General features: G+C 48.4%; 1 protein-coding gene across 5 annotated transcripts in view; it reads right to left on the reverse strand.

The window, feature by feature from the left end:
* The window catches only part of NTRK3 (neurotrophic receptor tyrosine kinase 3), a 391,217-nt gene that overhangs the window by 271,933 nt on the left and 91,736 nt on the right, over positions 1–27,548 (reverse strand). For all 5 annotated transcript variants that reach the window (XM_025436910.3, XM_035714844.2, XM_035714845.2 and 2 more), the window contains exon 4: positions 3,754–3,822. In XM_025436910.3, the coding sequence (XP_025292695.1) occupies positions 3,754–3,822 (69 nt within the window). The remainder of the gene's footprint in view (positions 1–3,753; positions 3,823–27,548) is intronic.

Raw genomic sequence — 27,548 nt, forward strand, 5'->3', positions numbered from 1 at the left:
CTCTGTAAGGAAAAAAAAAGAAAATCTTGATATAACCAGAAACTTCGGAGAGCAACCGTGCAATGCCAACTCCAATTTCTGCAAACCTGTGCCACTGAAACAGTGTTAAGTACTCTAAAGGGATTCCTGAAAGATGCTTCCAGTTCTTGCAATAAGAGAAACACAGCCTGGACCAGTAAAGGGCAATGGGCCAGGGGTTCAGCCAAAACCATATCCTCCATCTGACAAAAGTAAGAAAGAAATGAGTAAAGGAAGCCTCCGGTACATGACAAGGGCTCTGAGATGCTAAGTTGTCTGTGTTTTTTTTCCCCCAGTGATTCCACTTGGGAAGTCACCATCTTGAGAATGGTTTCCAGAAGGAGACAGTAAGTATGGGGTGGGGGTCGGGAGGGAGGGTTTGCTGAGTTGATTAAGGAAAGAGCACTCATCTTTGAAAACAGTAGACCTGAATGGTGGTAATGCTAATTATCATAATACTAATTCATTACCATTTGTAAGCTGTGATCTTGGACCAGTTGTTTAACTTGGCCAAGCCTCGATCCCTCATTTGTAAAACTGGTTATATGATACCTCCCAAGTGGGGTTGCTCCAAAAATAAGACAGGACTTTGTTCATAATAGGTGCTCAATATATGGTTCTTTTGTCTCCTCGATTGTTGGAAAGTCATTCTGATGGAGAATCCCAAGAGCATCCGTTCTTGTATCACAGGTCCTCCAGTAGGGGAGGGTCTGGCTGGGGTAGGCAGAGATCCTCAGTGACAGAATGAAATGTGCTGAGAAATCACTGAATGCCCTAGTTTGCCCCTTCTGTTCCTGAAAAAGATGGCTCAAAGCCTCACACTCTGGCTTTGTGATATTCCGGCTTGCCACAGCACCAAGAGCCATCTCCCCCTGGCCTATCTCCTCCAGAGCCAAGATTCTTTCTTCCTGGAAATACCCAACCCATCCCCACAGCCCGCCCCCACCCCCCGCCCCCCACCCCCCAGCCCACAGGCTCCATTGGGCAGACCCTGGCAGTCTAGAAAGCTCAGTGGCAGATGGTGCCATGTGGACTAATCAGGAAGTCGGACAAGAAAATACTACCACCTCCCCCCACCCCCACTTCCATTTGCCAGGAACTGGGATTGTTTGGATTTTAATCATAGCCACAGCTAAGAGCCAACATGAGGCCCCTCTGGCCAAAAGATAAATTTTCCACTATCAACATTCAATTCTTCCTCAAAAAAATAGACCCCTACCAGGGCAAGTGCTCCATGGAGGGGGGCTTCTTTATTTTCCAATGTAATTTTTTTCTTATTTAACAATATGACAGAAATAAAATACTCTGGGACATGGTGGCTCTCACACTGGCTCACACTGGAGGGAACGTCTTCATTCCTCCATAAGTCACATCTAGCTCACCAGTGTATTGATCCTGGGCAAAGATGAATGCAGAATCCCATGATCCTCTGGGATAAATCTGACATTTTCTTTAAATATATATCCATGGAACAACTGTTTCTAAAACTCCACAAAACAGGTCACCAGGGCAGCACACCATTGATTTCACATCCAATGATTTTTTTAGAAGGAGCACTGAACGTTTTCTCAGTAATTCAGCCAACTGCAGACTCCAGATGTCCCCCAGAGAGACGCTGTCCCTCGCCTCTTGAGGTGAAGGCACAGGCATTCAGGGAGAACCAGACACAAGACTCCCAAGAAAGAGAGCCCCCAGTTAGCTCCTTTATGGCAGAGGCCCTGACTAGTTCTAGGCCAACATAAGAAAGAACTGCAATCATGCACTTTCCGAGAATTATTGCAGAACCGATCCTTGAATTGGAAACAGATTTTAAGAGGCTGAGAGACAGCTAAGTATAGTGGTCAAGACCTTGAGTCCATATGCTACCACTTGGTTAATGGGTAACTCGAAACAAGGTACTTAACCTTGCTAAGTACCTCAGTGTCCCCCAGTATGAAGTGATAGTAATAATTCCTACCGGATAAACTATTACAAGAATTAAATTAAATAACGTACATAATTCGAGAGATTGATTGGCAAAACGCCTAGCACAGAGTCAGATCTCAGAAATCGTTGTTAGTAGTGATCCAAGCAGTCATAGTCATTTAGTGCTAAGGTTTTTTTTTTCCCACCTACAAAGATGGGAATGAATACAAAGAATCAAGTCTAAAGGTCTGGCATTTAGCTGTCTGTGACATCAGTGATATCATCTAGCTTTTCAGTGTTGTATAAACAGATAAGTATATACTTACCTTTTTCCACATTTGGTTAGTTTTTAATTGATGTACCTCAGAATCTCAGCTCTATGTGACTAAAGAACTATGGTCACCACATCTATGTGCCCATACCAGAGGAGTAGCCCAGAAGGAGGCACAAAATCCTCAGAAAGGCAGGCAACCCATAGCAGTATTGTCCTAAACTCTCCGACACTGTTGACATCACTTCTATACTTCTTGGCCCTAGAATGGCCTTTCAAACAATCATGGGCATTCAGGTCCATGAAGATAAGTAGGGTATACAAGGCCATCATCGGGTAATGGGTTATTGGGTCCCTGGATGTAAATGTTCCCCTCCCTGACCAGCTGGATTGGAAAAGCTAAGATTATGACTCATCCATGAACTCAGGTCTTCCCAGGTGGAGGGAGGACAAGTTGAAAGGCCAACTGCATGGGCAGAGATCCAAGGCCACTACTACTTCTTGGGAAAGATAATGAAGCAACCTGCATTCAGTGAATTTCAATCTGAGTCACTAAGTAAAAGGGAACACATGAGCAGTGTCTCTGGAACCCTGACTCCCTAATTTCATCCATGCCTCAATTCCTTTCCAATTTATGCCTTGATTTGTCCCTCACCGTAATACACTGCCCTTCATGCACAGAGATGACCCCGATGACTCACACATCAACATGACTTGTTTTTTCCAGCAGTGGTCAGGAATTTTCACTCATCCATCCAACGTGGGTTTGCACACAATGGCTGGAGGGGATAGGGGTGCACCTATCAGCCTTTGAAGGTAGCAAGACCAAGAAGTCCATAGGCACATTGAATAAATATATGGACTTGCCTCCCACCCCCTCCACCATCAGGATGCTCATAAGCAAGCCAAATAGGCTAACAAAAGATTAGCAGTGCTGGAAAGAACATGCAATCTAAAGTCAGAGGCCTGGGTTCAAGTCCTAGGTCAGCCAATCCTTAACAGTGAAATCTTGGCTGTGTCTCAATTTGCCTTTTGGAAGTTCAGAACCCTCACCTTAAAATGAAGAGATATATTTTATATTGGAGATAGTATAATAACACTTATCTCCCATAATGCTCATGATGATTAAACTAAAGTCATATAAATGAAAGTACACCTGATAACCTACAAAATCCTACATTATGAATGTTATTTTTTATAAACTGATACATACTCTTTAGTTAAATATAAATACTATTATTACTACAGTATCTGTTACGTAGACACAGAACTAGGTCCTGCCCAGAGATAACATTCCTGTCTTCTTCAGAAATGTGCCAGAAAGAGCATCAGAAATCAAGCAACAGGGTGCCCCACTCTCACTGAACATGGTACACTCTGTCACCCAACCTAAGGAGCCCATTTCAAGTGTACACCCAATCACTAAACATGGTATACTCTGTATTACCCAACCCAAGGAACCCTTTCAAGTGCATGCCCAACCTCAGATGGTTCCACTTCTCCCCACCCAACCTCTACCACCACTCTACTACTTGGATGGCCTTCAAGACCAAACTTACAATTCTCGAAGACTCAGTGTCTGGAAGAGCTGCCATGAGAGTGTGGTGAGCCGGTTACTCGATAGGTTTCTGCAAGAGTGACAAATACAGGAGAAATTAAGGGACAGATCTGGCACATGAAAAACCCTCTTGGTAGTGAGCCTGGTTACTTCACAGAAGTCTGGCTTTGCTGTTCTTCTCTCTTGTTCCATTCTGCTAAAGGTTTATCTGCCAGTAGTCAAGGCCACAGATGAGGTTTGGAAAGGATTTCAAAGAAAGGAAAGGGAGATTTTACAAATGTTAAAAAAAAAAGGTCTTGGTCATTTTCCCACATCTTGTGACCAAAATAAAGGTTCAGGGAACCTTTTGGAGGCCACTCTCCCACAGGGGGACAGAGCTCTCAGGATACACAAGCCAATAAGCATTCTTTTTCATTTTTATCATTGAGATTTCACTAACATTAAAAAGAACCTGTGAATATTTAATGTATACATCTTGATGAATTTCAAGGTAAGTGTGTGTGTACCCATGAAAATGTCACCATAAACATGCCATTAACTTAAGCATCAACTCTAAAAGTTTCCTCCTTCTCTCTCTTTTCTTTTTTTTTTGTAATAACCATTAATTTAAGATATAATCTCAACAAATTTTTAGGTATACGATACAGTATCATTAATGACCTGCTATATACTGTACATCTCTAGGACTTACCTTGTGTAAGTGAAACGATATATGCGTTTACCAACAAGCATTCTTAATATTCACAATAGTGAAAAAAACTCTGCAGGTCACCTCCAATTTCTTCTATCCAGTCCCTCCCCCAGCAAAGAGGCCCATCAATGATCAAGACATCAGCCTTTTGTTCACACTTCTGTTCTCCTCCTAATGGCTATTTAATTGTTCTCATTAAAATGTACAGGGGAAAGGAGTAGCCATTAGTCTTCCAAATAATAGAAGAAACACGCCCACAGTTATCACTTTGCCAGTCTCAACAAACAACTTCTGATGTGATAACAGCCCTTCAAGGCAGCAGTTAGACACTGCTGGAGTCCAAGTGACACCCCAGGAACTCTACTCCCGCACTGATGAAAATGGATGGCTGTACGGATGCCATGTAGGTAAATATCTATACACACACACACACACAAGCATGCATGTATTTGTGTCTATTAAACATGCAGGTGATAAATGCAAGCACAGACTCTTGTTTATATGCACACATATACAGCTGACACACACACCTCTACTTGGATGATTTCTCCTGCAGACATTTGGGGAGAATCAAACGCAGGCTACCGGTAGAGTGGACGAATGAGAAGGTCCCTCTGAAACTTACATTCAAGTTATAAATGAGTAAGCAAGAGAACTACAGTCTGCCACGAATAGAAGGGGGGTACAAGAAAGTGATGCCATAACCCGTGTGGGAGAAGGAGACAGCTCCTTTATGCAGGAGCTTAAAGAGGTGCCTTCCAAGAGGGTAACATCAAGCTGAGGCCAGAGTGAGACTGAGCCAGTGCCAAGGTTGGAGAATTCTGGGCAGTGGACACAAGAAGAGCAAAGGCAGAAAGGTGACCAGTGAGGAAGGAGGTAGGGGAGGGCGGTCAGGGGTTAGGAGGAGAGGGGAGAGCCACAACTACCTTGCTGGCCATGGTGAGGACCTTGGATTTTATTTTAAGGAGCAACGGGAAGGCATTGGATGGCTTTAAGGAGGGAAGTGACATAATCTAATTACCAAGACTGAAAGCTGGCAGAGGAGTTAGGAGGCTGTTACTGAGGAAGGGGATTAGGAGAAGGAGGCAGGTGGATTCATTCAGGGGGTGGGGGTGGGGATGGAGAGCTCACCGCCAGAACTGGGTTCTGAATTGGGTCTGGGAAAGGATGGAGGAAGATACTAGCAACTAGGCGAGCAGCCAGGTCACTTAATGAGAGGCTGTAAAGGGGTCATATCTGGGGATGGGGTTAGGATCAAGAGCCTCCCCTTGCAAATACTTAGTTTGAGATGCCTGTTAGACATCCAGAGAGACAAATCAACTAGCCTGTTGGATACATGGGTCTGGAGGTCATAGAGAAGTCCAGGCCGGTGGGATCACAGAGAGTATACACAGCCCTCAGAGGGGCAGATAGCAGACACAAGGACAAACCAGGGACAGGGCTTCCTCTTAGCACCTGAAGCAGCCAGACCCTTGGTGACAGTCAGTGACTATGTTAGGAAGGCAACACCTATTCTGTGGGTGCAGGGGGCTGGTGGACAAAGGAAGGGGACCCCAGGCTTCCTGTGCCACTCCCCCTACACCCGGCACTCTGTACAGAGTCCTCAAGCCTGCACAGCGCTGTCTAGGGTAGGCCTCCCACATCCCAATTCCTGCCCGCGGAAAGAAGAGCCCAATTCCTGCCCACGGAAGGAAGAGTAATACACGTGACTCACCAAAAGCTCATAAACCTTAACCTGCCCACATGCTCAGCTTCACAAAACCCTCCCACTGGTCCGTCTTGTGTCTACAAACTTCCTTCATCCACCGGTGATCAGAAGGAAACGGTGATAAAGGAGGACCTGCATGGTGACCACTTAAGCACATCAGTGGGGTGCAGCTCCCCGACCCACCTCCTGTTCAAGGAGGGCTGAAGCAAGGATCAGGGGCACACACCCAGTGAGTGGCTGACTTGACACTAGGTTTTGCCCCTGGAGCTCAGACCTCTCAGTCAAGGACACCCGAGTCAAGGACACTCCCCACCTCAGGAGTCCCCATTACCTTTAGCTTCTTAGCTTCTATTTGTTTCAGCAAGTGCGAATGACTCACCCAGGTAGAAGTCTTCTGTTTTGTTTTCCTGGCTCACTGTCTACACACGACTACAGCAGTGGCAGCAGAATCAGATAAAGCCCATCTGCTTTATGTCATCTCTGCCTCACCCTAGCACCACCTTGAACAGAACCCCCAGGTCTACAACGGAGCAGTACCCCATGAGAGTCAACAGCCGGGAACCCCAGATTCCCTGAGCCCTCAGAAGCAGCCTCGCCTGCCTCTCCCCCCCACCTCGCAGCAAGAAGCAGGGCAATAGCCCGGAAAACAAGAGTAATCCAGGTGAAGTGGGGACCCTGCCCATCTCTGAGGAAGGACCAGCCTCGGGGTGTGTCAGGGGTTCCTGGGGAGCCTGAGGCAGGGATCAGCCTGCCAGCAATGTCCTTTCACAAAGGTCATGTTTTGCTATGTTAGGCAGAAATGTCATGAGAAAATTGGATTCTAGAAGAAAGAAAATAACAGGCATTCTGGGCAAATAAAGAATAAGAAATAGCATTATCTCCTTATTACAAATTGGAGGGGGGAGGGAATCTGGGACATTCAGCAAGGGGGAGGTGGGCCCCCTGTTCTCCTGAGTGGGGGGGGGGGGTCCTGGCTTCATCTCTTTCCTGCCACACCCTCCACACCCCACCCAGAAGAGAAAGGACCCCTGGATTAGTCCAGTTCTTCAGGCAGATGGAGCGGCCACTGCAATACTCACGGGGTCTGTCCAGGACTAAAAACTCCCCTCCTCCCCAGCTGCCCCCCTGGGACACAGCCCACCTTCTCTCATTGGAGGGATGCCTGCCCTCCCTCCTTCTGCAGCCGGGCCACTCCCCTCTGCTCACACCTTCCTGCCTTGCTGAACTACCAGGACAAGCAGCAGCTGCCCTTCACCAAGGGCTTATGAAACACCAGGCACTGTGTTCAGCACTTTTACATTCATGACTTCATTTAATATGTACAGCAACTGTCCTGGGCAGGTGTTACCATAATCTCCACGGTCGAGCTGAACAGGTCTGAGTGGCCTTAATGCAAAGACTCCATCAACAAGCAACAAGCCAACACATGCAGGAACATCTGCAACCAACACACAGACATGTCAATTCCCAGGTTCCCACACACCCCTCGGCGTCAGATGCCAGAGACAGCGACACCATGGCACGACACAAGTCCCTTGAGGAGTGCAGTGCACACAATCCATACCACTGTGCATGGTGCCTTGCCACAGACACACGGGGGAGCGATCTAGTCCCAGAGACAAATATATACACAAAAGACAAGTAAGGCAAGTGCACAGCCACCACAAGACAAGCAGGACACACCTCTGGCCATCCTGCCCTCACAGGCATTTATTTATAAATGTTGACAGTGCGGGGAAATGGGGACGCTAAGACAAGGAGCTTTAATAGTCTTACCACCCATTCAGAACTCACTACCCCTGATTTTCCTCCCGGCTCGTACCTCACTTGTATTCACCTGCCACCAAGAATTGATGGGCCGGTTATCCCACTCATCAGACCAGGGCCCATCCTGCCTCTGGGCCCCACGGCAGCCTCTTCCCTAACAGATCCATTTTCTCCCAGCTCTGACTTTTGCTTGGGTCAATGGCCAGTTTCCCAGCCACCTGACCACGGGAATTAATTTGGTGAGCAAGATTTTTACGAGATGATGCATCAAACACTTTCCCAACACCAGGCTCCGCGACACTGCCCCCGTATCCCTCATCTGAGACTTCCAAAACAAAGCCATTAATTCTGTCCTGCACTACTGGCTCTCTCACAGCCCCAGCTCCGGGGCCCAGAGTAATGAACAATGACGACGCGGCCACTGGGGGCTCTGGGAACAGGGAGCCAGACACGCAGATGGCCAGAATCTGACCCAGAAGAAGGACAGGGATGAGATGGCTCTTCCTGTGTTAACTCCTTGGTGAACACGGGTCCTTCCAGGCTGAACACCTCAGCACAGTAAGCGGTCCCACGATCTTCCTAAAGGAGTCAACTGACTGCAGCAGGATAGATCCCATGATTGGGGAGGATGTCACCCTCCAGCCTGGGAGCACTACTGTCCAACAAAAGAATCACTCAAGATAGACCCTGGTGTCAAGAAAAGCCAATCAGAGGACTTCCTCTGTCACCCAAGAGACAGCACATCCTTGGGGGCTGGGACTTGAGAAGGGGACACGGAGCCCCACCCACAGGTGATCCTGAAGATGGGAGACTTTGTGGACTTCCTGGATGTACAGTGTGGCTGACATGTGGAAGTGCCTCCACCTCCACTGGCAGAGGCAGGCCCAGGGGGCAGGAGATGTTTCAGGACTCGAGCATGTAGGGGATCGTTGGTGCCAAGTGCCCTGCCATTCCTGTGCTATTTATTATGCCTGACTGCTGCATCATGCCCGGCTCAGCCCGGTGCCCTCACCTCCTCATGTCCACACCAAGGACCCTTTGTTGGGTCTGCCCCGCCCCTACTTCAGCTCCTGGGGGCTCACTCCACCTCCGCACCCTCTCTCTCCCCTTCGCTTTGGTTTTGTCTTCTGCAGTTATGGGTTAAATTGTATCCCCTTCAAAATTCCTATGTTGACATCCAATGCCTCAGAATGAGGTTAAATGAGGTCACTGAGATAAACCCTAATTCAATAGCACGAGTGTCCCTCTGAGAAGATATGAGGACGCAGACACACATAGAAGGAGACCGGGTGAAGACATGGGGAGAAGACACCCATCTACAAGCCAAGGAGGCAGACTTTAGAAGAAACCGACCCTGCAGACACCTTCATCTTGGACTTCCAGCTTCTAGAACCATGGGAAATAAGTTTCTGTTGTTGAAGTCACCAAGATCTCTGCTACTCTGTTATAGCAGCTCAAGCAAACTATATACCTGTCCCCACTGCCTCTTTTTTTCTTCTTTTATTGACCCCCAGCCCTGACAGCCAAGCTGGCTGCCCAACTGGGGCCCCTGAAAGGCTCAGTGCCAAGGTGCTCTAGGGAACCAGCTTCCCAACCACGGTCCCTACTAAAGGACCACTGCTAAGATCTAACTTGGCATCTGTCCACCTGCTCAGCTCCCCTCTGGGCACAGGCAGTGTCCTTCCACAAAAGATTGATAAAAGAGAGAACTGAACTTCTAGTGATGCCCACCTGGCCCTACTCTGGCCACCGTGTCAGCTGGGGAGGAGGGCCAGGCAGCTTAAGTCCCAGCCTCAGTCTGGAGGCCCAGAGGTCTGTCTCCTCCTCCCTGACTTGGAACCTGGCAGCACGAACAGCCCCTTCCTCAGGAAGTCACCCCCATGGCCTGCCCTTCACCAAGCATCCAGCCTGGGGAGCAGCCTCCTTTAGGACTCACCCTACAGATGGCCTCGGGAACTTCCTTTCTGTTCCCTGACACCCAGTCCCATTATCTGAGCTGCTTTGCAGGGTGCAGCATAACCAGGGTGGGCTATCCTTGGGGATCAGCTTTTCTAGGACACCAGAAGGTGCCAGCTTCTCACTTTGAGTCCCTGACCCCTCTTCTCCATCCTCCCAGAGCTGGGTGGGAGCTGTGCTGGGAGGAGCCCCATGCACCCCTGCTCTGCGTCCCCGAGGAAGCCATGGAAGCGGCTGGAACCAGGGCTATCCTCAGGAGGAGTCTCAGCCTGGTCCACCCCAGAAGTATGTCCAGTGTCTGGGCAGCAGGTGACTGATGCCTTGAGGGTGGGGGAAATGCCCACTCCTAACTGCCCCACCACCCCCACAGGGTCACTCATGGAGAAGCTGGGGCACGGAAGGTAAAGGGGGGTCCCCTATATCCCCCACAAGTCCTCTTATATGTGCATAAATACATGGGATGTTAATGGAGGCCCGCCCCCACATTGCCATCACTATGTGATAGTCCATTGTCTCCTCTCCTGGCCCTCCACCCTCTTCCTCTATTTATTTTACACCTTTTTTTTGGGGGGGGGGTTCCACCCTGAACCCTCAGACCCCCTTCCAGGTTCCTGTTTACAGGTCCCATGCCCTTTCTCTGGGACTTGGATGTGAAATCTGTTTTAGTAAACCCTTTGGAATAAGGGGGGGGGGGGGCAGAAAGAAAAGAAAAGAAAAGAAAAGAAAAGAAAAGAAAAGAAAAGAAAAGAAAAGAAAAGAAAAGAAAAGAAAAAGAAAAAGAAAAAGAAAAAGAAAAAGAAAAAGAAAAAGAAAAAGAAAAAGAAAAAGAAAAAGAGAAGAAGAACACGGAGGACCAGGAGTGTGTTCAGCTGCAGCCCAAAGATGAAGGTGGCTTCTCCTAGAGGACCCATTTCACTGCTTGCAAAGGCCCTATTCTGAATACTGTACCAGCTCAGAGCACCAACCACAGCTAACCAGAACAGCAGAGGTCAAGCCCCTTCTTGGATCTTGCAGGCTCCTAGGAGCTGTGGCTTGCTGGCTGCATCCATCATGATCTAAATCTTCCTTCATCCAAGAAGGCAGCATTCTAAAAGGTGAAATTCTGGGGGTGCCTGGGTGGCTTGGTTGGTTAAGCATCTGCCTTGGGCTCAGGTCATGATCCCAGGATCCTGGAAGATCTCTGGGGTCCTGGGATTGAGCTCCTTGAGCAGGGAGCCTGCTTCTCCCTCTGTCTCTCCCCCCATTTGTGTTCTCTCTCTCTCTCTCTCTCTCTCTCAAATAAACAAAATCTTTTAAAAAATTTTAGAAAGGTGCAACTCTTCCTTCTTTGACAAATGCTGTCCTCTTGGCAATCTCTCTGTGCTCCTTTCATTTTCCCCATAAAAGAAACATCTCCTCAGTCTTCTTGGAAACAGCCAATTCCTTCCTCTGTCACCCCATACCAGGATTCTTCTGAAATTGCTGAAGAATCTGGAGGAAAGTTCAAGAAAGGAGACACCTCCCCCCTTCCCGAGGCAGCAGCAACTCCATATAGAGTTTGTTGTAAAGGAATCAACCGACCACAGAGAAGGAGGATGCCAGTCCACTGCCCACTTCTCTAAGAGCCAGGGCATGTATGCTTCATTGACCTTGACCTTGAGACTTTGTGTGCAGTCGGCTCCACACCAGAGGTGAATGCAGCCCACCATGAGGAGCAGTTAAGGTGGCTGCCACCAAGCTCTTTGGGATGAACTGGTGGGAAGAGAGGAAGCACCATGCAATAGCATCCCCAAGATCTGCTGCCAGCCACCAAGGAGGCTCTATGAGCCAACCTCTTAAAACCCAGTGCCTGGGACAAGGAAGCAGGGGCTGTCACCCAATGTTCCTCTTGAAGACCAAGAAATATTTTTCTACATCATTGATATATTTGCTTTTCCCTCAATTAAATTGCTGTAAAAGGGGGTGGGGGTTAAAGCCATTTGAGCCATTTTTATTCAGCTAAATTACACTGGATGGCTCATTTAATGAACTTTAATGAAGCCAAAATGCTTTCTCTAATCAAATCTCCAGTGACGTGACTGGTGTCTTGACCTTAGATCAGGAGACTGGATGCAGCTTTTCTACAAGACCCTGTGCTGGACTGAACCAGGGTTTCCCAGAGAATGTTCCCAGGGAATCTGAAGTCTGCAGTACATTAATGGATATGACAAGGGGGAAAAAAAATCATGTTGCTTGAAAAATGTGGTTTTAAACCAATTAAACAGGCTTATTTACTGCAGAACTTCTCAGAGCCTTTATTAAGAGACAGATCTGACCTACTGAGTCCCAGTCTTATTAGACCACAGAACCTTCTCTATCGAGCATCTAGCAAAAACATCACCCCATAAAACATGCAGAAATGATGGTTGTGGTAAGAAATAGGTATTTGCTTTTGCTCCAGGGTTCTTGGCTCACAGCTGCCTTGGAATTTCTTGAGCAGTAAGAGAGATGGCAGCATCTTTTGTTATAATATTTGATCTCTTGTCCTCAGCTCCTGAGATTGCTTCAGAAAATGAGGTGACTTTTAAAAGCCCCTGAAGATGGGGGCTGGTTGCCAAGGGAACCAACCATGTAGAGAGGATTAGAACTTTCAGTCCCACGCCCCGATTTCTAGAAAGGGGAGAAGGAGCAGAGGTTGAATCAATCACCAATGGCCAATGATGGAATCTAACAAGCCTATATATAATATAGTCCCCATAAAAACCCCATAAAAAAAGGGGGACTGGGGATCCCTGGGTGGCGCAGCGGTTTGGCGCCTGCCTTTGGCCCAGGGCGCGATCCTGGAGACCCGGGATCGAATCCCACGTCGGGCTCCCGGTGCATGGAGCCTGCTTCTCCCTCTGCCTGTGTCTCTGCCTCTCTCTCTCTCTCTGTGTGACTATCATAAATAAAAAATAAATAAATAAATAAATAAATAAAAAAGGGGGACTGGGGTTTGATGAACCAGAACACTGCCACATGCCACCATACCAGACCCCAAACTCCACAAGGATGAAAGCTCCTTTGTTCAGGACCTGGCCTTATGTATCTCTTCATCTGGCTGTTGATTTGTACTCTTTAATATCCTTTGTAATAAACCGGTAATCTAGCGAGTAAATTAGTTTCCTGAGCTCTGTGAGCCACTCTAGCAAATTAATCGAACCCAAGGAGGGGGTCATGGGAATGTGTGATTTACAGCCAGGCTGTCAGAAGCACCAGTAACAACCTGGATTTGGGACTGGCATCTGAAGTGGGGACTGAGCCCTCACCCTGTGAGATCTGATGCTGTCTCTGGGTAGACAGTGTCAGAATCGAGTTGAATTGCAGGACACCCAGCTGGTGTCCCAGAATTGCTTGGTGGCATGTGGGGGGGGGGGGGTGGAGGGACACACATTCGAATCGGGTGCAGAATCATTCATCATTGAGCACAGGGGTCAGCAAGCTATTGTCTGCAGGCCAGCTCTCTGTTTTTGTAAATAGTTTTTTGGAACACAGCCACATCCCTTCATTTGTGTGTTGTCTGTGTCCACATTCTAGGTGGAATGATGGTCCTCTAGATGTCCACATCCTAGTCCCCAGAATCTGTGAATAGACCAACTTCCGTGACAAAAGAGACTTTCCAGATGTAATTAAGAGTGTGAACCTTGAGATGAAAAAGTTATCCTTAATTATCCCCTCCTGGCCCCAATGTAATCACAGCATCCTCAGAAGTGGAAGAGGGGGACAGAGAGAAGGTCAGAGAGAGATGTGACTAGGGAAGACAGGAAAAGACTCGATGTGCTGGCTCTGACGATGGTGGAAGGCACCACAGGCCAAGGAATGTGCATTGTGTCTAGAAGCTGGAAGAGGCAATGAAACAAATTCTCCCCTAGAGCCTCCAGAAGGGACTCCAGCCTTGCAGACACCTGGATTATTAGCCCAGTGAGGACCATGCAGGTTCTAAGCTACACAGTGTACGGCAAGAAATTTGTCTTACAACGGTTAGGGTAATTTGTTATAGCAGCAACAGAAAACTCATACACCCTCAGAGCTTGCATTAGAGCCACAGAGGTGGGTAGCTATCACAGAAACCAGGTGGCCCACAAAGCCTAAACCACTTAGCACGTGGACCTTTACAGAAAAAGCGTGCCCGCCCTCACCCATAGAAATATAATACGAGCCATATATGCAAATTCAAACTTCCTAGTGGTCCATTTTAAAAAGTGAAAAGAGAGAGATCAAAGTAGTTGTATTCATACATTATGCTTAACTCAGTAATATATAAGGTATCATCAATTCATGTGATCAGCATAACAAATGCTGATGAGATAGTTCGTATTCTTTTGTGTGCCTGTTACATGTTTGAAATCCACGTGTGCGTTACATTCACAATGCATCTCAGTTTGGACTGGCCACATTTCAAGGGCTTAAGACCCACGGATGGCAGCTCTAGACCATCTGTATAAGCCAGTCCCTGACTGAGGTCCTCAGTGGAGAGGAGCTGCCAACAGGTGGAGAAGGAAAAACTCTAATTCTCCGAAGTAAGGGCAGGTGCCCTTTCTCCAGATGCCGATCTGTCCCAGAACCCAGCAGACACAGGGCTTGCTGCATAGGAAGGAATCACTCCAGTTGTCCCCAACTACACGCAACACCATGGAGAAGCTGCCAGTGTCCTCTCAAGCTGGAAAAGCTCGAGAAAGGCACAGTAATGAGGTGGAAATGGACCGTGGCCCAACACATGAGACACTGGGTGTGCTCGCTGGACTTTCAGAAGGCTCGGCCTACCTAATCCAGTCCAGACTCCACTTTGAAGTTCAAGTCTTTCCACACAATGACCTCAACTCCCTGCATCCAAGTACTCCCATCATCACCCACCTCCCTCCACATAACTAACCCTAAAGATGCCCCCCCCTCCATGAACAGAGCAGGGTCATTGGGCTGGCTGTACCCTGACAGCTCCCTGGCACATCCCCATCTCCACACCGCGGCTCCCAGCACCCTCCACACATTCATGCTCTGGCTCCCTGTCTCATAGACACAGCTCAGACAGTCCTAAGGATGGCCAGTGTCACTCATTCCAAAACCTTCTCACCCTCTTCTTCTTCCCAGGTCTTTTTGTCTGGGCCTCAGGCACAACCCATGTCTCAGACTACCAGCTTTGATGGACTGCTCTATATGTGTTGTCCTCCTCCCCCTGAAAACTGCTCTTCCTACAGGTGGAGAACCACTTCTTTTCAGCTAGAGAGACCTTACAGCCCTTAGAGCATAGTAAGTGATCAATAAAGGTACAGCAAGTTCAACTGAATTCTCACAGAACTTCAGCATCATGTGGGCCTGGGTGCTGGTCCTACCTCTCCTGCTTCTATGCTCTGTGACTCCTGGTGCTGTTACCTGACCTCACTGTTCATATGTAGATTGGGGATATGGAGACAGAGCCTGTCCCTTTGAGTCGCAGTGGTGATTAAATGGGCTATGGCAAACAGGGTGAAGTTGGCACCAGGCCTGGCCCTTGATAAATACAATCTATCATTGTTCAAGCATGGCGTCTCACCCCTTATCTGCCCATCTCCAGTCACTGCTGAAGCTACAAGCAGCCCAAGCCCATGAGTACAAGTGCCAGAGGCTCAGGCAATGACCCCCTGAACTCAAGCATCAACGAAACCTCCGTTCAACAAAAGAATACAGAAACTCATTTTAATGAGACAGCAAGCAGCATCTACCCCCCTAGAGATGTGTTGGTACCTGAACTCCAGCCCAGCCCAGCCCACTGGCCACATGCATGGGCAGAGCCTGAAGGCCCCACAGGTCCAGGGAAGATGCAGCCCTCACCATGTGGCTTAGAGGCCAAAGGTCTGGTGCCTGAGCTTACAAAACGCATTAGCAATAGCTCTGAGCCTTCATGCGGTCTGCTTCTCACCAGACTGAGACTATTCTGAGGGGTTCTGCTCCTTGGAAGTTTCTTTTCAGACAAATTAACCAAAAGCTAATTGCCCTGAAGCAGGAGAGCTCTCTCTGGAGCCCTAGGTCAGCGAGGTCTGACAGCCATGGGGCATTCCTTGCAGCAGTTCCCTCGGGGGGTGGGGGGGTACTGTTGCAGAAAAGGCCAGACCTGGCTCAGGGAGCCATGGCCCCACGACAGGCTCTGGTACATGAACAGTGATATGGGGACACTCATTTTTTTTACTAAAGAGCTCTGTGACAACAGGAAAACAAAGACACAGAGAAAGCATCTGTGGAACAATCAAGAAACTAACCAGAAGCAAAGCAGAGACCATTGAGGGAGGAGGGAACCGTGGCGAATGTGGCTGCGGCCATGTGGGGGCTGGTGAGGAAAAAGCCATGCTCATGGTCAGAACCAAGGAACCTGAGTCTGGGAGCTGGCAAGGGGGGGGGCAGGGGCAGCAGGAAGGCCACCGTGCTCTTCAAGATGCAGAAAGCATATTCCTGCTTGACCAGGTACCTAAGATCTACTCTGTTCTACTCTGTGGATCTCTGTTCTAAGATCTACTCTTGGGATGTGACAAAGATCTATGGCTCTCTCCAGAACAACGAAATTATGAGCAGAAAGGTGCTTTGGCCTATTTATAAAGAAACAGGATTAGGCCAACATTGCATCCGATCCCTCCTTTGAGATGACTGGCTGGAAGAAGCACAGGCCAGGGGTGGGTTTGGGGTTAGCATCTAGGGCATGGGTTCTCCAGCTCAATCTCTGGCATCACCTGGAGGCTGATGAAACCCAGGCAATCAGGCTCCAACTCCCAGAGTTTCTGATTCAGTAGGTCTGTTCTGGAATTTACATTGCTAAGCAGTTCCCAGGGGAAGTTGATGTGGCTGGTTTGGGAACCTCACTTCCAGAGCCACTGATGTAGTAAAATTCTGTCTTCCCAATGAGTTTACTTAGCCTATCAACTCCTCTGTCCTGAAAACCCAGATATCATACATGTAGGAGAGAATAAAACAGCCATGTGCCCAGATGTAAAGAGAAACTGTGTGAAGAGCTGAGGAATCCTCCGAAGAGCTCCTGGGAACAGATGCCACTGTTAATAACTAGAAAGGGGTGGAGGACTGCCAAGGGGGAGGTGTCGGAGGGCAGTCAGGAGAAGGGCTGGGACAGCTCTAGAAACCTACTAAAAGGAGCAGGTTGGGAGCCTGCTCAACTGCCCAGTGTGGGGGGTCCCCTTGAGGCCAGAGGACACACCAAAAACCAGAGACCTTAGCCCCAAGCCTGAGGTATTTTCCAAGAAGCTTGGAGCATGATGTCACCCACTAGGATGAAAGGGTCAACTGTGGCCACTCTCTCCAGAGGTGGCTTTGTGGACAGCTGCCTGAGGGCTTCGAGTACCTCTGACCCCCTTCCCAGACAAGAGCCTGGGTGTGGATTTAAAGAGCTATAGCTGATTGCTATCTGCCTCCCTTCCAGCAGAGCCAGGAGGACACATGGATGCCACTGTTGCTTGGGGCCTTCTCATCTGCTGGGTTGGCCAGGAGACTGGGTTATGGAGACCATGTGAGGAAGTAGGTAACAGATTAGTTTTTAATATGGAATGTATGGGCAACTGGCATTGCAGGGAGGGCCGAGGCAGGCAGTGTGGTGGAGAGCTCATCATGTGCCTACTGGGAGGGGAGACCACAACCCACATGGCAGGCAGGAATTTTCAAAGTGTTGTCCTCAGACCAGCAGCATCAGCATCACTGGGGACTCATTAGAAATACACATTCTCAGGGCCCCAGCCCACTTGCTGAATAGGTTCCACTTGCGGAACCTCTTAGGGTGAACCCAGCACCCTGCATTGTATCGGGCCCTTGAGGCAATGTTGGCTTCTGCTCCGGTTGTGAGAAGTGCTGGCATAGTGGCAAACAGCACAGACTTTGGAGCCAGACAGACAAGCCAGACTCTTGGCTCTGGCCCTCTTGATTATGTGACCCACCCTCCCCAACTCCAGAGAAAGTTACTGAACCTCTGTGGGTCCATCTCTTCATCCTGATCACAGAAGTCATTATAGTATCTGCCTATGGGGCAGCTGTAAGGATTAAGATGAATTAATGAGTGTCAACTGCCCAACATGGTGTTTGGCACACAGTAGGTGCTTGATGCATGGCCACTGGGGTGCAAGTGGTAGTAGTGACCGTAGCGACCACACACAGCAATTACTCTGGGCCAGCTTTCTTTAAAGATTTTACATAGAAGAGCTCACTTAAACACTACAACCCCATGAGGGACGTGCTACCACCACCACTACTACCATCACCATTTCCACTTTCCAAAGGGGAGATCATGGAGCAAAGAGTTTAGATCCCTTGCCCTGGGTCAGCAGCTACTACAAGAGGGAGCCAAGATTTGAACCCTCACAGCCTGGCCACAGCCTGGCCACAGTCTGTGCTTCTTATCACCTACTAGTAGTAGCAGGAGGAGGCGTGTTACTGAGGTTCCACCTCTTACGTGTCCCATGACCTCTACCTTCCTGTGACCCACTAAGACAAAATCTTAGCCTTCTTAAGTCAAATTTGGAAAACTTTCCCCACCCCCAGGTCTGAGAGGACTGGAATTCTTGGGTCTCTGAAAGGAGGAATCAAATCAACTTTCCCACTGTGTCCCCTGGTCTAACTGGGACCATAGGTAAAGCCAAAAAGGATGGAGATCCACCTGCTAGCACTGAGGGACCCCCAAGGAGAGGTGTGGAGAGTCCTCACCCAGTGACGTCTTCCCCCTTTATCGCAGACCAGACCGACCACAGGCAGGGAGGGGTCTGGTGGAGTCATACACATAATAACGTGCCCAGGGGTGGAATGCCCTGGGACACATCTCCAGAAGGCACGTGGGCAGATGTGAGGCACAACAAACCTGCTGAGCTGCCAATGAGTGGAGCACAGGTCAGCCATTTAGTGTGACTGGCTCATGCTGGGGGCCTGAGCACATTTGGGAGCACTGCTTCCCATTTTTGCCCTGCCCTCAAGCTGCTGAGGAATCGCCTCCGCATACATTGAGACTTCAGAAGCAGCAAGCAAAATGGAAGCACAAAGAAATAACAGGGCTCCATGTCTGTATGACATGCTTGTACAGTAATGAAACCAGCAGCCCTTGGGATGAAGAATTCAACAAAAGACTCGGCCACAGGCCATGTCTCTTGGATCCTCCGAAGCACCAGCACTGTAGCAAACCGAAACAGAAAGCTTCCAGGAGGTTCTATCCTTGCTTGGCCCCCTTCTAGCTATATAGTTCTTAGCTCTTTTCAGCACTCTGAACCTCCTCTCTCCTCGGAAACAGGAGCAAAATCTCTACCACATTAGACAGTGGGAGTCAAATCAAATAATACACACAGATACCCCAAACAGTGGCCGTCATATATGGGCACTCCACAAAAACGGGGCTTTTATTCCCAGTAGAGACTCAGAAAGAACAAGGATGGTGAGATACCACAAATGTTAATGAGATAACTAAAGGGGGGGCACCCACCAGGGGAAGGGGAGGGACAAGGGGCAGGGCCCATGCTCAAGTTCCCAAACCCTCTGTGGCTTGTGGAGGGAGCCACCGCCACAGGAATAACAAAACAAGAAAACTCGCACCCGACAATGTGCTCAGCAGACGCTGCTAAATGGTTTCCAATTAATTAACTGATTACATGATAGAACAGAAGGGGATTCGAAAGAGTGCTGTTGACCTTTAAGAATAATTAATATATCAGGATAGCAAACTCATCCAAGGAAAATAATGAGGAACATTTTAATATTACAGTCAAAAGCTCTGGATGGGGAGGCAGATGGGCCTTTCCTAAGCAACGCCCGGGCTCTCTCCACCTCTTCTGGCTTCCTTATCTACCCACCACCTCCTGCCCAGCCTGAGACCTCTGGACTCCCCACCTCTGCACATGAGCACTGCTGCCCCGGCCTAGTCCTGTGGCCACTGTTTGCCAGGGCAATAATAGCAAAATAAGGAGGGCAGGGTGACAGGCTCCCCATACCATGAAATGGGAGGGTGGCTGCTGAAAGGGGCACGCAGCTCCCCCTTCACAGTACACGTGCGTACCTGGACGCAGTCTCTCCCCACCTAGTGCACTGCTGGGGTCAGCACCCAGACACGAGGTAGGTGCCCCTCCTCCTGGCTCCTGGCTCACACGGCAATTTCCCCGTCACAGCCCTGATGGAATACATGGTATTATATCTGATGGCAAACAGCTCATACAGTCTGTGAGGTCACAGGCTCATCTATCTTAGTCACAGTTCTATTATTCCCAGCATCCAGCAACACAGTGTTGTTGAGTTGGTCTGAAATGAGTTCTCTGCCATGAACAGACTTACTTGACATTCTGGATTCTCCCAGCATTTCTGGCAAATTCCTAATCACCCTCTAGGACTCTCTGAAATATCCTTCTTCCAAAAACCCTTCCTGACTGCCACGTCCAGATTATTAGCTTTTCCCCACTCACAGGGCTCCAGAACAGCCAGTCCATCCTTTTAGCACTTGTCACACTGTCAGATAGTTTGTCAACAGTCTGGCTTCCTATTAGCCAGGAGACGCCCTAAGAGTAAAAACACAGCTTTTCTTGATCCCTTTGTATCCCTGATACAAGCAATATACCTGGTATATGTAGGTACCCAGTAAATATTAGCTGAAGGATCCCCAAGATAAATGAGAGTACTCAGGCTAAAAGAAGGCAAACCTCAGAAGACCTTCACTCCTCTTTGGAAGGCTCTAAAGATATGAGATCCATTCATTCAACACATACCGATGACGGGTGACCACACACATCCTGGTTTGCCCAAACAGTTCTGGTTCATGACTGTTGTCCCAGAATCTCATTCTGTGGTTCCGTTTCACTCTCAAAGTGTCCCAGTTGGGGGAGTCTGGATTGTTCTGTCAGTTGAGCATCCAACTCTTGGTTTGGATTCAGGTCATGATCTCAGGGTCATGTGATAGAGCCCCACATCGGGCTCCTAGCTCAGTGTGGGAGTCTGTTGGGGAGTCTCTCTCCTCTCTCTCCCTTCACCCTTCCCCCAATACCTGCACTCTCCAAATGAATGAATGATTGAATGAATGATGAATGAATGAATGAATGAATGAATGAATGAATGAATAACTAAATAAGTAAAATCTTCTTTTAAAAAAAAGTGTCCCAGTTTGGACAATAACTTTACTGAATTCCTACTATGCACTGTGCACTCTTCCAGCTGTTGGGTTTTATAGCACAGAGTACTAGAGATAGGCAAATTGTCTAACCAAATTTAAGCTTTAGTATTGTCTCAGCTTTTACTATATTGAAAGGCAACCCCTACCCCCTCAATCAATCAACCCACACTAATCTGGTACCTAGTTCATGCCAGGCAATGCTAGGCACTGATGCATGAAGTGAACAAGACATGTTCTCCCATGGAAACCGTTCACTGGGGTGCCTGCATGACTCAGTTGATGACCATCTGCTTTCAGCTCGGGTCATGATCCCAAAGTCCTGGGATCGAGTCCTACGTTGGGCTCCCTGCTCAGCCAAGGAGTCTGCTTCTCCCTTTCCCTCTCTGCCCCACCCCCCTCTAAAATATCCTGTTTGTTTTTTTTTAATCCTTAAAAAGAGCAGGTGAGATGGCATTTGCAAGAAAGTATACAGCTGCAGATATGAGGAATCCTGGAGAACAATCCCTAGAGCCCCGTGAATCCTAGGAGACCCAGTCCGACTCCTGATCTCCCTCCTTCTTCTCCAGGTTCTCATCTGTCTTCACAAAGGCTTCTCTCTGCCTAGATTATTCCAAATCACTGCAGAGTTCAGGGGCCTAATAGCTAATCTTAATTTCCAAAGCTCACGTGGCTTTGCTTCTACTAAAATTCTCCATGTTACCACTCTCTCTCCTCCTCTGTGTCAAAAGTCCTGGCCTCATTTCTCACCCGCCTTGACTGCCAGTAACAACCATGTTCTTTCTCCTGAGCCGCAGCCAAAGTGAGGGACCAGCAGCTCCCGTCCTCCCACCCCCACCCTCATCTCGATCTCACTTCCAGTGTCAGCTGAAAACATGGCTTTTCTCCTTTTAATTATGCTTCTCTGCTCCCTCTCTGTTATTGGCCTCATGACTCAGGGCTTCAATTTATTCACTAAACAATGTCATTACACCACTGTTTTCCGTAATTTATACCATGCACGGTCTTTTGGCCTGTGTTGTCCAATTCTGCAAAATGTTTGGGAAAAGCAGTGTTCGTTCCTATTCCCCATGGCCTCTCTCCTACAGAGCTCTGGCAGGGTCCCCAGAGACTTATGCAAGACCTCTTATCTCACACTGAATTATATGGAGCCCAGAACCAACCCCTGCCCCACTTGGTTCCATGTAGACTCTCAAGATGGTGTTTCTTCACCTCCTGCCACCCCCACAGGTTACGTGAGGATCCAGTATACACTGGGAACAGGAGGGCATTTGTCTGCAGAGCCAGGGCACTTTGGATGGAGACTTAGAGAAATCAGAGAAAAGAGAACAGAATGGCAAAGTACATGAGGGCATGGTTCTGGCAAAGACTGGCACTCCCAGGGGTGACCATCCACACTAGGAGCTGTGAACTGTGTTTCTGTTCATAGTTTTTTTTCACAAAGCAGAAGACACAATTTGCCCTTTGATCACAAACATTGTTACATGAAAGCATGCAAGTAAATTTCACTGAATGGTCTGAATTTCATACACCTTGTGCTTAAGCAGGGTGCCAAACTCAACTCATTCTTTCTTATACCAGCACTACTATGGCTGACCTCAACTTAATTCAAACCTTGAGCTTTGAACATAAGTGCAAACAATTAATTAACTTGCTAATCATTTTTCCATGCTGTGGGGATTTTTCCAGAATCATTAACAATAATCGTGTGAATAAACTAAAGAAAATTGGGATGCAGAAATAATTTTCTGAGGAATAGAAATAATGAGTAACACTTATTGAGTGCTTGTTAGGAACTAATTACTGAAGATATCAGATACTAGATAAAGATGTCAGCCCACTGAATATCCCCCCAAACCATTTATGGTCCATATTATTGTTATGATTTTTTCTCATTTTACAGTAAGAAATCCATGGCTTAGAGGTTAGGTAGCTAGTTCAAGGTCACAAAGCTGGTACTGTTAAAACAGGGGCTGAAATCAGTGTGTCTGAGTCTAGAATCCATGACCTTGTTAGCACTCTACCACCTGTGTGTGTGTGTGTATGTTGCCTGTGTGCGTGCATTACACACACATCTAAGCCAGAAGGTGTCCAGATTTTGAGTCAGGGGCTCTGTCTTGCACTCCCAGGTGAAAGCCTTCCAAGAAGCCTTCCATCATCACAAAGGACAAAGCCACCAGTGCTATAACTGCCAGCTCCCCTGTGCTGCCACGGCTTTCCCCCTCTGACTATTCCTGTGAGAAAGCACACAGCAGGTCCATTGGCTTTTGGGCCCATTCAACAGAAACCAAACAGGCTCGGTAAAGGGATGAGCAGAGCGACTTTGGACCACAGACCCTAGGAGCTCTGCCCTGGAGGAAAAAGCCTCACTCCAGCTCAGTTCCCTTTTCATGGCCCCAGATGACTCCCCAGTTCCGAGTAACCGAAGTCGTAAATCACAATTCTCCTCCCCTCTGGCCTGGGCCTGGGAGAAGAGTGGGAAGGAGTAGACTTTTCTCAAGTGCCCTTTCTTGCTTAGGTCTGGACCTCACCAGTCAGGCTAACAGAGTTCCGACCCGCCCCTCCCCCCCCAATGTGCTGGGTTCCTCCTGAATGCCACGTGGCTCTCACCTAAGGGCACAGAACCAGCAGCAATTGAGATGATGCTAGAGAGGAAAATGGAGAGCCTGGAACCTGGGGAGCTGTTCACAGCTCACGGTGGCCCCAGGGCTCCCTGGGCTCTGGCCATGGTGCTGAATCCCCAGGGAGAGGATCATGGAGGCTGAGAGCTGCGGAGGCAAAAGTAGTGGTAGAGGGAGATACCAGTCTCCCTGCCAAGAAGAAACAATTTTTCAATATTTCTTTTAAAATAGCTGGGCTGGGATCCCTGGGTGGCGCAGTGGTTTGGCGCCTGCCTTTGGCCCAGGGCGCGATCCTGGAGACCCGGGATCGAATCCCACTTCGGGCTCCCGGTGCATGGAGCCTGCTTCTCCCTCTGCCTATGCCTCTGCCTCTCTCTCTCTCTCTCTCTCTGTGTGACTATCATAAATAAAATAAAAATTTAAAAAATAAATAAATAAATAATAAATAAATAAAACAGCTGGGCTCCTGACCACCCTCGGAGACGTGAACCAGCCTTTTTATTGTGATACAAAAGAAAAGAACAGGAGTTCCAGAGCAGACATTTATGGATATGAATCCATATCTTTAGCTGTGTGACCTTGGGCAAGTTACATAACCCCTCTGGGCTCCAGCGTCCTCATTTGTAAAACAGGAAGAATATCACTCATTCCAACAAGATCACTGCTGGAAGAGTACTTAGCAGAGAGCTTAACACAATAAATATTTCTTCTCTCTTTCGCTTGGCTTTGTTCCCTGCTTGCTTGCAAAAGCACATGCATGCACACACACAATCCGTGAGTTTTCTCCGTCTTCCTATAGGACGCTGTGTATATTCCTTCAAAAATAATTTAAGACCCTTGTCTTTCCCCAAAAACCCCTAGAATACAAAAACTATTCTGCCTTGTATGGTCAGCACCAACCAGCAGAAGTTAGCATACTGGCATCTCTGCTCTAAGAAAGCTAATTTTATCTTCCCGATAGACTGAACATTCCAGTCCACCTGGACCTTAAGGCCCACATTCCTCCCCATTCCAAGCCACTATGCTGGCCACAAGGAGATATTTCCAAAGCACCTTTCACCTGCATTTAACAAGGCCCACCACAGCCTTATCCATACAATCACCTATAGTCTAAATTATAAATCTATCAATATTTGAATGTTTTTAGACTACTTTTGAGTTCATTTCTGACAGTGACCCAACTACCACAATATTATCAGTAAAACCGGTGTTGGAATGTGTTTCCCATGTAGTAAGAAAGGAAACAAAACAAAACAAAACAGAAGAAAGAAAGAAAGAAAGAAAGAAAGAAAGAAAGAAAGAGAGAGAGAGAGAGAGAAAGAAAGAAAGAAGGAAAGAAAGAAAGAAAGGAAGGAAGGAAGGAAGGAAGGAAGGAAGGAAGGAAGGAAGAAAGAAAGAAAGAAAGAAAGAAAGAAAGAAAGAAAGAAAGAAAGAAAGAAGAAAATAAATCAAGGTGGTGATGGATCTGTGGAAAGTGTCAGAGCAGCAAGAAGACCCTGAAGTCCAGAAACCAGGTGAGTCTCCTCCCAAATGTCAGCAATGACTCGGAACAGCCCAGAGTAGCAGAAAAGACAAGGCGCTGGGAGTCTGAGACCAGGGTCCTGGTCCATCCTTCACTACTTCTATCTTGGGTGATCCATCTTCTTCATTTCCTCAGCAATGAGATAGGGATGACAGTAATTGCTACTTCACCTTACTACTGTGTGTTAAATGAGATGTTACTTTTGAGAATGGTTTATAAAGCATCAGAGCCACAGTGGGGATGAGCATATTGCTCAGGGAACTGGTCATCCTTCATAAGAAGAAATGTGTCCATGTCATCCTCATAACATCACACCACACACTGACCACCCCCACTGCAGGACCCCAAACAGACATATCCACTCATTTCGCAGGGGCTTAGGGAGACCTACTGGGTGCCTAGCATCTTCCAGTGTGAGTCAGGGACAACAAAAATTAGAAACTCATAAAATTCTTGTTTGATCTAGAGATATATGGACGGAAAGACCTAACATCTGTAAGGAATTCGCTATGTGCCAGGACTTCAAATGCAATCTCTCATCCAAGTCCCAAAACACAAGCCTATGAGGGGGATGCTTTTATTGCCAGAGGAAGAACCAGCATAAAGAGATTAGATGTCTTGACTAAGATCCTGCAGCTGCTCAGCAGTCAAGCTGGAGCCCAGTTCTGACTTGACTCCAGAATTCATGCCCTGAAATGCAACATCACGCCTCTCCTGGGTGCTTAACCAAAATAAGGGAGTAAGCAGAGGGGGCAAGGCAAGAAAACTCTAGGAAGGCCGCATGCCTATGGAATCACCTGATCAATGCTGTTGGTGATCTCCGAAAAGGCTAATATGGGCTCTTAAGGATGCCTACTCACAGGCAGTGAGTGCTTCCAGAAATTCCTTAGGTCTAAGCAGAGACTGACACCAGTGAGAGAGACCAAGGCGCACAGGAGTAGGGAAGGATGGGAGGGAGAGAAAGAGCAGAAAGAGAGAAAGCTGCTGGGGATCAGGCCCGGGGAATGCAATTATTAATATTCTAAATGGAGTTCTGACTGCTTAAGCTTTATTTAAGAACATGCCTGACTGTATAATTACAAGGCCTTAATTTGTTTTCTTTTCTGCACAATAAATAAGGAGCACACGGTTGCTCTTTGCAAACACCACCCTCGCTGGCATCAGCAGAGGCTCCTGATTGCAGACGGACAGCTGGCACACAGAGGGGCAGCCCTGCCACCGCCTGGAGGGGTGAGCTGCCCGCCCCGAGCCACAGCTGGGCACGCCAGATGTGGGGAAGGGCAAGAAGACCCAGGTGCCCTTTTAATCCTGGAGAATGGTATTGGGTAGGTGAGTAGGGAGGTCACCCCCCTGAATTACCCCAGGGAGCAGGCAGTGCTGGGGCCCCTGGTGCTCAGCAGCACCAACACAATATGGAAACAGACTCAGTGAGTAGCAGGAGCGGCTGTTTGGTCTCTCAAAGGCAGAAGCCTACTCCTACCGCCCATGGCCATGCCCACGTACTGGATGCCTCAGGGCATCAGACCCACCAGTGAGAAAAGGGAAACCAACCTCACTCTATCCCTCCAAGCCTTCATCCACGGACGTGCCCACCAAGTGCCAGGGCTCTGCCGAGGGTTGGGTGTCCACTGGTGGAGGAAAGCGACAAGATGCCCGTCCCCAGCGAGGTCTCCGCACAGGAGGGACAACAAATATCCCATAATTCAAATGTATGCTTACTGGGACAAGTACAAGGACAGGACCAGGGACCAAAGAAAAGTGATAGGGAATGGCATGGAGGGGCTGGTTAGAGGAAAGCTTCCAGGGGACCCCTGGGCTGAGCCTGGAAGGAGGGGGAGGCACTAGGACAAGACAGTGGTGGAAATGAGGAGAGACAGCCTGGCACACTGCAGGTGGGGAGGGGAGTCACAGTGTAGCAGGGGCAGAGAGCATGAGAAGAGGTAGGGTGGGAGCCATGGGTGGAGAAGTGTCGGAATGGGTCCCAAGGCTGCCCCCAGACCTGCACCATCCTGTCCCATCAGGTCTCTGCCACAGCTGTGTCTTCACCTGAGGCAGGCAGTCTGGCTCTCTGCCTGATGGCATCAAAGGCACATTTAAGAGGGATCAGATGGAAATGTTTAAACAATCTCTCTGCCCGAGCACCAGTGTGGGGTGGGGGATTGAGGGGGGTGGTGGTGTGAAGAGTGGGAGCTCTGAGGACACTGGTATGTCAGAGAGGCAGGGCCCTGGCCGGGAAGCACTGAGCTTTCCCCTGGAAGGAGGCACATCTCACACACATACCGTCTGACAGCAAATGGGGAACTAGGGAAGATGCCCTGCCTGCAGCCCCGACTCCCCCTCTTGCTCTGGCTCTCCCTAACATGACCAGCCCCTCAGTGCTCTGCTGCCTTGGTGACAGAGGTGTCAGCTCATAGGACAACCTGGAAGACAAGA

Source organism: Canis lupus, chromosome 3 (assembly GCF_003254725.2).
Source record: "Canis lupus dingo isolate Sandy chromosome 3, ASM325472v2, whole genome shotgun sequence".
NCBI classification, from domain to species: domain Eukaryota; kingdom Metazoa; phylum Chordata; class Mammalia; order Carnivora; family Canidae; genus Canis; species Canis lupus.